The sequence below is a fragment of the Stylophora pistillata genome, chromosome 2 (assembly GCF_964205215.1).
Source record: "Stylophora pistillata chromosome 2, jaStyPist1.2, whole genome shotgun sequence".
Classification (NCBI taxonomy): domain Eukaryota; kingdom Metazoa; phylum Cnidaria; class Anthozoa; order Scleractinia; family Pocilloporidae; genus Stylophora; species Stylophora pistillata.
Window position 1 is genome coordinate 48,497,214 of NC_142520.1, and position 10,164 is coordinate 48,507,377.

At 37.8% G+C, this 10,164-nt stretch overlaps 2 protein-coding genes across 2 annotated transcripts; both read right to left on the reverse strand.

Moving 5' to 3' along the window:
- Positions 1-354: 354 nt before the first annotated feature.
- On the reverse strand, positions 355-8,990 carry LOC148739999 (uncharacterized). Its single transcript, XM_088748060.1, has 4 exons — positions 8,330-8,990; positions 7,941-8,055; positions 2,064-2,158; positions 355-1,919 (listed from the first exon to the last, which is right to left on the reverse strand). Exons 1-4 carry the CDS (start codon positions 8,657-8,659, stop codon positions 1,251-1,253), a joined length of 1,209 nt encoding a protein of 402 aa, XP_088604186.1. The 5' UTR covers positions 8,660-8,990; the 3' UTR covers positions 355-1,250.
- Positions 5,842-7,912, reverse strand: LOC148740000 (uncharacterized). Its single transcript, XM_088748072.1, has 3 exons — positions 6,962-7,912; positions 6,514-6,789; positions 5,842-6,291 (listed from the first exon to the last, which is right to left on the reverse strand). The coding sequence occupies exons 2-3, from the start codon at positions 6,678-6,680 to the stop codon at positions 6,126-6,128; spliced, it is 333 nt and encodes a 110-aa protein (XP_088604198.1). The 5' UTR covers positions 6,681-6,789; positions 6,962-7,912; the 3' UTR covers positions 5,842-6,125.
- Positions 8,991-10,164: the final 1,174 nt, after the last annotated feature.

A 10,164-nucleotide genomic window follows, 5' to 3' on the forward strand; every position in this document is an offset into this window, starting at 1 on the left:
ATGCCAAAAACACTTGAATAAGAAAAAGTGACATAACATTTTTTTATAACGTTACTCAGCTTAGCGATGTCAAAAGGCATGTCAGGCAACAAATTTCTCAGCTTGCCTGCAATTGTTGAGAAGTGAGTAGTAAATGCTTCAGCCATGCATTTATTTATTATTTATCTAAAGTCGCCATAACTTGTGATTTTTGATCGAAATTTATGGAAGGCTTGACGAAGTCTCAAAAATTTCTTGATGAATATTCAGTTAAAACATTAAACACATATTGCATATTTTATATCTGATACTACTAAAGAATCATCAATGAATACTTCACATTTCCTTGAAAGATCGATGAGTTTTGAGTCTGACTTAAACTGATTCTATTTAATTTGATTTTCCCAGAAAAATCCTGATGGCAATTAATTTATTGACAATGAGAAGCTGAAGATGTTTAATGATCTTAGTATTGTTGCTGGGGTGCTGGTCAAGTCATTTTATCTCTGCTGTGAGAGGAAAAAGATGCGCTATTACTGACCATTTTAAAATGTTCATCTAACTTGGATCACAGTGCGACATTAAATGAATAACATCATCCTCTGCAAAGTTCTTCTTAAACTAAGTTTAAAAAGTAACGCTCTAACTGTGTGTTATGGAGAGCGCCCATATTTCTTTAAAAAGCGTGGCGTAACGTAGTTACTAAAAATAGAATAAAGAGGTTCCTAGAACGTTTAATCATGCTGACTGAGCGAGTACTCTTGATAGAGCTTTCTAGAAACGTTAGTGTGCAGATTTTCGTTGTGACGTAATAGTAGTGTAATGTTACTAAAAATAGCAGTATTACAGATCTCTAGAACATTCTGGAAGTTTTGTAGAAGATATGCGAGGAGTCGCGATCAGTTGAAGTGAGGCCCTTTTAGTGAGTTAGTACTGCTGTTGCGAAGAGCCCAGAGGAGTTAGTGTTGAAATCGTCAGCCGTGTGGAACGCTACGTAGGAGAAAGTATTGTGGACGTCGACAAGTTACAAGAGTTTCAAGTGGACCGTGAGTTGTGAATTAGTGCACTGAGATTGAAGTTGTAATATTTATAGAGAGCTCCAGGTTAGAGGGTAGTTATTGTATTGGTATTAATATCGCTCCGTAAGTGAGTGGATAGTTATTGTACTGGTTATTGATATCGCTCCGTAGTTATTACGTTAGTCAATAAAATAGCTGAGATAGTACGAGTTGTATTTTTCTGTCGATTTGGAAAATACTGTAACACTGTGTTTAACGGATCCATAGGTTCAATGAGTAGGACTGGGATAGCAGATTGATTGAAATGCGATTACCACGACCAACACCATAACCAAAGTCTTGTTCACTGCATCCCTCATCATCAAAAGAGGCATCGTTAGCTTCTGTGATTCCAATCCCATGATCTGCACGATCACATTCCTCTCCTCCTCCACCAATCATCATCACTGATCCATCACCAGTACTCCAGTCACACCAGAAGCCGATCTTGTCGGAACTTTGGATGTGTCCACTGCAATTAGCCTGTTGAAACCCATCTGTTGAATTGTACAGTCCTCCATATTGAACCGTACAGTTTCCAAGACACTGATCAATGGCCCAACCACTGCCATTTCTAAAGTCACCGTAACTTGTGATTTTAGATCGAAATGTTTGGCCACTCAAACAATTACCTGAGGTCTGTAACAAAGGGGTGTGGCTGGAGTCGTCACTGCGCGTAATCTTTAATTCGCTACCGCGGACTAACCAAAAGGTTGGTGAAATCATATCATTATTCATAGAGGGGTTGTTTGTTGTTCCAATAGCAATTTGCTGGTCATACCACCATCTCCCATCGTCACGCATCCAATTCTTGCCATCGCTGTTTGAGAATCGAGCGATAAGAGTCCAGTGTTGGTTGTTGTCAGCCATGTGGCAGTAAACCTATTAAAGAAAGAAGAACAAGGTTTTAATTTGTTTGCACTGCCAAGCATAAGCTGGGTAAAAGGCTTAGTTATCTTAGCTTTCACCTGCAATACTGTTAGAAATTCGAATCATGCTTTGCCCTTTTTTACTTTCATTGCTTACCTGAAATTCAATTTCCCCAATTTTTAGCCAGTATTCGCCATCCAGTAACTGCTTGTTATTTATTATTTTAGCAACTTCACCACATGAGTTGGCGACTGTGGGATAAATCCAACAACAGAATTTAAGTTCACCCTTCTCAATGAAGTATAGTATCATTTAATTCGAGTATCATGGCTTTAAGGCCACTTTTTGGTGCCTTCTACGGGAATTTTCGAACCCAAGAAATTTCTTCTCGATTCATTATACAATCTCCTTAAGAGCACCTTTAATATTGGAATAACCTATTTTCTAATCTCTCCATTTCGAGCGGTTTCTATTTCTAAATCTTTGCACTTTAAAGCTTTTTTGGAGGAAAGTATTCCCATCTGAGGGTATAGCCACATCAATAAATTAAAAGAAAATTGATTATCTTTTCTTTTTTTAATAACAATACATGGACAGCTTAATCTTATTCTACGACTTTCTAGATGGGCCTATCGTAGAGTATAGCTACTTATTATTTTCCTAGATCGTAACAAATTGAGTGATGGTCTCGCTTCCTCGTGTTTTTTTTTTTTTATTGGCGAAATTTGAGCCCACAAAATGGGGTCTTCTCTCATGGAGGGAAATATTCAATGACTCAACATTCCGCGGCCGTTTTTTAATCAGCTTCTGCATTGGATAACGCGCATAAGGCATCTTGAATATTAGATACCGCGGTAACTTGGGGGTCAGCAAGGAGAAAGAATGAGCGTTGTTTATCGCTTTTTGCAACCAGCTGCGTCGGAGAATATGTTTAAGCTTTTGAACCACTTTTGCCATTATTTAGCGAGAGAATTTTGATCGTCATAGGATCAAACGGCGGAATTAAAGCGGTATTTAACAATTCGGCCATGAGTTCGATTAATCCTCGTCACCAGTGTAAAAACGTGTAATAATAGTTTCCTTCCGATCGGTTTTCATGTTTAATGGCTGCATGCCCATCCTTCTTACACAATATCACAACACGACGGCATACGCTCGCTCTACGAATTTTACTCTTGGTTGGAAGAGCATGATTTGTGTTTAGCATTTTGTCAACCATTAACTATTACAAAGCCCTCCCTTATACATATACAATCCCTCTGCTATGGGATAAAAGTTAAATTCTCAAAAATAAAATTCAATTATACCTCCTCTCACCGAAATTTGCGCGAGCGAGAAACAAAACAAAACAAAACAAAACAAGCAAATCTGTTGAAACGACTTACTAAGTTTAATACTGGTAATCTTGTTTTAGAATTAACAAAGATCCTCGTAGCGACAACGGGAGGCTGTAACGTATTTGAGCGATCGAATATTACAATCTGTCTCGCTAGATTATGATTACAAACTGCTTGAATCTTGCGTCTTCATCGGCCGAATCACGTAAGTTAGCACAGTTTTCAACACAAATGAACTTAAAAAATATTATTGAATAGAATTTTTTTTAATTGTTAGAGAAAGAGTATGCACAGAGGCGATAAGGTAGTCGCCATTAGATACACTGATGAAGCGAACATCAAGCACGAAATGATTTTAACGGGTATGTAGTTGCCTCATTAAAGTGTCACTACGATTAAATTTGGGGTTTCGTTTTTTATTACATATTTCGAAAATATATGTAAAAGTGACTTACCGTGCCAAGTTTGGAGTCGAAATATGATCTGGAAGTGTGTTTATTTGCACTACAATTTTCGTAAATATCCTGCCACCATTACTTGATTCAGAAAATGACTGGGAGTAGTATTTGAAGGAGTTGGGGCGAGATGTGAAATAGAAACATCAACACGGCAAAACAAGGTACACAAACGTGGCTAATTTCGCATTCCGGACGAGATATTTTTGGAAGCTTTAAGAGGTTCTTTCTTCGCTATTTTTGACTAAAATGAAAGTATGCCTGGTAGACATTATATAGTAATAGTAATAATAATAATAATAATAATAATAATAATAATAACATTATTTATCCTCGAATTTCAAGGTAGCACGCAAGTGCTAATATCTCCGAGCAACAACTAAACTGAAACTAAATAAATTCAAATAATGGTGGTTTTTGAGGAGAGGGGAAAACCGCAGTACGCGGGGAAAAACCTCTCGGGGCAGAGTAGAGAACCAACAAACTCAATCTACATATGACATCGGGTCCGGGAATCGAACCCGGGACACAGCGGTGGAAGGCGAGCGCTCTCACCACTACACCAACCCTGCTTCCCCAAACCCTGCTCCTCCCACGTTGTGTTGTTCAGGACTGTGGAAACATAAAGAACGATGAATTGGGGATTTCTATTCATAATTCTCCTGATTCGGGTAGCGTTAGACTAAAGTGGAAAAGGTTCGTGTCTATTCATCGGAAGGATTTCAAGCCAGTGGGAAAATTTGCAGTGTGCTCCTAGCATTTCACAAGGGATTTTTTTACGCTTGCTTTTCCGATGAAAGGCATGAAAAGAAAGGTTGAAGAAGAGGACGTTTCCAACTATTTGGAAAAAATCGTTTGAAACACTCTCAAAGCGGAGTCGACGATTGGTGAGTGAAATTACAATGTATTTGCGCTGTGCTTATCACCATAACATTTGTTTCCTCACTTACCTGTGACATGATTTTTTTTTCTGGCATCGTTGTTCAATATTCGTGTAATGAATGCTCCGGCTATTTAGACTTCCCATATTGTTGCATGTGTTTTCATACTTTTCTGCTTTCTTCTCATAGTTACAGTAAAACGGGCGTTTGCGAAAAAATGGGCATTTGCGCTGGGTGGACGTGAAGTCAATTCCCCAATTCCCAGACCTTTCCACTCAAGCGTAAAATGTAGAAAAAGTGAAGCTACATAGAAATCCGGTTCTCTAGTTTTTGAGATATTACCTTGCTGTTACTTTGAGATTTCACAGTTCTCCAAAGTTCCTTCCAAGAAATCAGCAAATTTTGAGTTACACGCTAGTCTTTTAAAACGACCAAAATTGAACTTAGTCTGATTTCTACATTCTATAAATTCAGTTACTGTTTGCGGGTGATAAAGACCCTATATGGAGTCGTGAAGAAATCGAAAGTGCATATAAAAAACTAAAGGAAGATGATGACTCAGTGAAGACTCATCAGAACCCAAGGTACAAAGATGCAGAATCTACTGCATTTCCATCTGAGCTCTAACTATCCTTTGGGAAGTGATTTAGGCTTAAAACTAAATCCAGTATGAGAGGATCTATTTCAGCACAAGAATACTTGAAATTCGTTTTTTAATTTAATCAGATAAGAATTGGAAAAAAAAAAAAAAAAAAGAGGCATAGCCAGCCCATAGACTGGAAGTCCCAGTCCTAAGTGTTCGGTTTGTCCACTCTACCACTTGGGTGGGCTAGATAGCTTGAGGGCTCAAAGTTGTCATGTGTGCAATGAACAGAATTATTACAAAAAGGCATTTTTCAGAATGTACGTGAGATCAAAAACCAAATCCACAATTAGCCAGGTTTACAACAAGTTGAAAAAACGGGCAACACCCCGAGAAAAACAATAAAAATGATTATCATTTTGTTAGTGTTATTTTATTATTTCAGATGCTATGATTAAATGAGTATTTCCTTTCAATCATTTTTTACAGGTTGGACCTACAAGGAAAAAAACATTCAAGAGGAACCGAAGGGAATTGTTTCTCTTTTCCTTTTTCTTCTTATTTTGTTTCAGTTCTGCTACTTGTGCTTCTTCCCAAACCTAAACTTTCTTTATTTTTAAGACAGGTACCTTATTAACCGTGGAAAGTTTCTGCAGTAGCTGTGGCCAGACAAGAGCCTGGAAGAGTCAACCAGACCTGCTAGGAATGTTTCCAGCAGGTAACCTGCTATTAAGTTTTGCAGTGCTCTGTGCTGGGGCATCCATCCGAAAGGTACTACTGGTATTTACGCACATGGGTATATTGGTTTACCATGAGCCAACATACTATTATCACCAAAGGCACCTTTTGATCCCCTCCATTATCTCCTTCTGGCGAAAATACCAGAAGAGGATACTGGAGACACTGAAGAACAAGGAAGTTTAATGACACATGACACTCTTCAAGAGCAAAATGTCCATTTATTATTCATTTTCTTCATCTTCGAATCCACGGTAATGGCCATTTTGACTCGGAAATTGTTTCCTGATTTTATTGTAAGCACAACAGGGCAAGGGGTATCGCTTGGAACTACCAATATAACTCCACAGCAGTCTTGTAAATTGGTGATAGGCCATAGACCTCAGGAATCTAGTGAGGGAAATATCATCACTGTTCATTCAAGGAAGGATTGGATGGAGATAAATAAATACTCCTTTTAAAAATAAGCAGTGGGGCCAATAACGCCATTTAGAAAATGAAAAATGTGATTCTATGAGATCAGTCCACGGTGATAAGCTTAGATGTATCAATTATTCAACGCTATGTAAGGTTCGATCGTTCCGATACAAAGTCAACAATACCCCAACTTACTCATCATCATTTTTGTTGCTTTGCACACGAACAGTTGTGTACGACTTTCCAGCTCGTGTTTTTAGGCCCAGTGCAGCCACTTCCAATACGTGGCGGTTTAAGCAGACGCTTTCAAACCCTGGATGGAGGGTTATGCATACGTTCTGGTCTCCAATGGCTTCTTCCATGACCTCTTCGCAGCGATCTATCTCTTTACAGCAAATGCACTCCTCCGCCTTTGTCACAAGGCTGACAGAGCAGTTCGAGCACGAACACCCGCAAAATAATTTGAAAAATCTGTCAAACGAAAGAAAAATACGTCTGTATAAAATCATTACTTGTCTGACCGCTTTAATAAAACTATCGCATAAAATCAGGACTACAGTTAATCACATAGCAACGATTTTACGACGGTTGTTTGAAATTGGAAAATAAAAATATAAATCTACATTCCATGATAATACCATACCATTCATTCGCTGGCACCTCTCCCGAATATCTTCGCTGAAACAATTGTTCCTCTTCTTCTTCGCGGTGAACTCTCTCGTTGTAGACCGCGGCTTCTTCCTCGGTGGCAAGAGGTTCGTAACTGTCGTCGTACGGCGCAAATTCAGAAAATTCCTCAATCACTTCGTCAACTATAAAACTTTCTTGATCACTTTCAGATGTGCAGGAAGAGGAATCCGACAGAGATGACATCTTAAACGTCTTATAAACGGCTCTAAACACACAAGCTTTTCCCAAATGCGAATATTTTGGTTGATGTTTCTACGTAGCAGTGCATAAATCACGTGGTCAAACGCAAGACCGCTTTACGGAGATCTCGAATGCTATTGTTTTGCGAACTTTGTAATGGCGGACGGTATCTACGCACTTTTCAGTGGGAAATTTCCAGCCCCCGTACGCAAGTATCGTTTCAGTTTTTCGCTATTTGTATAATTTTGAACATATAGAAAAGGTTTATGTTAAAATAACCCTGAAACAAAAGCAAAAATTTTCGTCGTAGTAGCACTTTAAAACCCACTTCCTCGCATTGACTGTAAATTGCCACTGGCAATCTGGTAAAGTCCCCCACACAGTATTGTGAAGCGCATTTGATCATCTACACAGTCATGTTAATTTGCGCTATTTAGAAAGCTTAATTAATTCATTTCATACTGAGTGGCGACGGCATACTAATGAACTTTCGGATCATGTCTTAAGAGAAAAGAAAAGAGTCTGTATGGGGAACCAATTCCGCTTTCAATTCCTGTTATGAAGTTTTTTCAAAAGCTGTTGTTATTTAATTTTTTTTCCAGAGAGTGAAAGAGTTCTGTCATATTCTTAGATGCGCCAGCCAGCTGGATTTTGCTTAAGGAGCGGTTATTTACATTTTCGGCTCCATTGAGCACTCTTATTACTTTTCCCTGTTCTAAAGGTTTAATAAAAGAAAAAAATTGCAATCTTACAAATTATTCGACAGTCATCTCCAGTCCAAGGATGTATGCAGGAACATGAAAATTTTTGGTTCTCCTCATGAAACAAACAAGAACCGCCATTACCACAACCTGACACGAGACATCCCTAAAAATAACAAGCATGTATGGTCGTTTAACAGGCATATTTACCTTACTGAGTAGAAATCTTCCAAATCAGCTGCGGTCGTTTTGCGGGTACTCGAACTTGACAGAATTAAGAGATAAGGAGCAAACACTCAATAACTCTCGGAAATTTCAAACTACTATGCATGTAATTGAGAAGCTCTCTTAAAAATGAAAATGACAACTGTTTTTCTTTTTGTACGTGTTAAAAAAAAAAAAAAAAAAAAAACAAGAGAAAAACAATAGAAAAACTTTACCTTGAGCACCATAGAGAAAGTAAAGCCTTCTTGATCATAAAACTGAGCATTTCCGTCGAGGATCCCATGCTTGTTCAGTTCACAAGTTCCTTTCTCGTCCTTTTCAGTTGGTTCCTCGAAGTTTGTAGAAGTACACCAGGAGTTTCTGAGGCACGAAAGGCTGCATGATATTTGATTGGGAGATTGAAACCGTTTGACAGCATGACCAGCGAGTCGCTTGTTCTCCTGGGTGGGGAATAACGCTGAACGAGAAAGCGTAGACTCTTCTCTCGCGAAAATAATGGCGATTCCTTGAAAGAGGAGGAGGAAGAAACTTTCCTTGATCGCCATTTCTAAACGTACAATGCACGAACAAAGTGACGTAAGTTTTATAAGCGTTGAAACAGTACAACACGATTGGCCAGTCCTTATCGAGGTTGGATTAAGGGAGAAGCCACATGGTAACCTGATAGACGAATATTTGTTAACTTTCCGCGTAAACCTATGAAATGGAAGAATTCTGTGTTGCTAGTTGATTTCTTTGTCATCGCGTCGAAAGAGACGATCCTTTATTTGTTTCTGCGACCCAAAGCATTAACATTAACGTTATAAATTATTTACTGCACGCCTTAGGATAAGTCGGTTATCAAAAAGAAAGTCACGTTCATGATAAAAAGTGATTCTTCAATATATGATTTTTTTTTCAACTAACATTTGGGTGCGAAATCCAACATAACATCCTCATCTCTAGATATAGTTAACTACTAAAAGCTGAAAACAATGATTGTTTTCTAAAATTTTTTACCTTTATTTGGTTGAAATGAGGCAGGTGCTTTTGTATCTAACTATAAAAATGAAACAAGCTGAAATTACGGGAAGGGAATAATGCACAAAGCGCACATAGCCATAGTGCGTTCTCCGTTCTTTATTTAACTTAATTGATAGAACTTGCCTCATTATTTGTAACTCAAGATGATGAAAAATAATTTTATCTACGTCATGGCTGATTAACGTAAATGCGCGCAAGTTCTTTAATCAGCGTTTTCATTCAAACTGAGATATTGGGTGCAAAGTCCAGCATAAAATGTTCAGTTTTAGAGAGAGCCAACTGCTACAAGTGGTAAAAAACTGTTATTTTCTAATTTTTTTTGCTTTTATTAGGTGGGAATAAGGCAGGTGCTTTCGTAGCTAAATATAGAGGTGAAACAAGCTATAATTAAAGGAAGGGAATATTATACATAACGCACGTAGCCTTTGTGCGTTCTAAATTTTGTTTAACTTAAATAAAAGAACTTCCCTCATTTTTTGTAACTCAAAATAATGAAAAACAGTCTTATCTACGTCTTAGCTGATCAACTTAAATGCGCGCAAGTTACTTTGAAGGCCACTATACACTATACAGCCTGTCATGAGACATCCCTAAAAATAACAAAGATGTATGGTCGTTTAACAGGCATATTTACCATATTGAGTGGAAATGTTCCTATTCAGCTGCTGTCATTTTGTGTATATGTTGTGGTTCAATTTAATCCTTGGTTTAAATTTTATTTCCTATCGTTTCAACCCTATTATCATACATTACCATAACCAAAAACAATGGAAAATAATATTTAAACCAAGGATAACATTGAACCACAACATATATTTGTAAAGTAAACAGAACTCAACGACCCGCAAAAATCTCAAACTAATATACATGAAAACGTGAAGCTCCTTTACAGTTGAAAATGAAAAAAAAAGTTTTTCTTACTGCAAGTGCTGAAAAAATTATATATATACCTTGAGCACCAAAGAGAAAGTAAAACCTTCTTGATCATAAAACTGAGAATTTCCGTCGAGGATCCCATGCTTGTTCA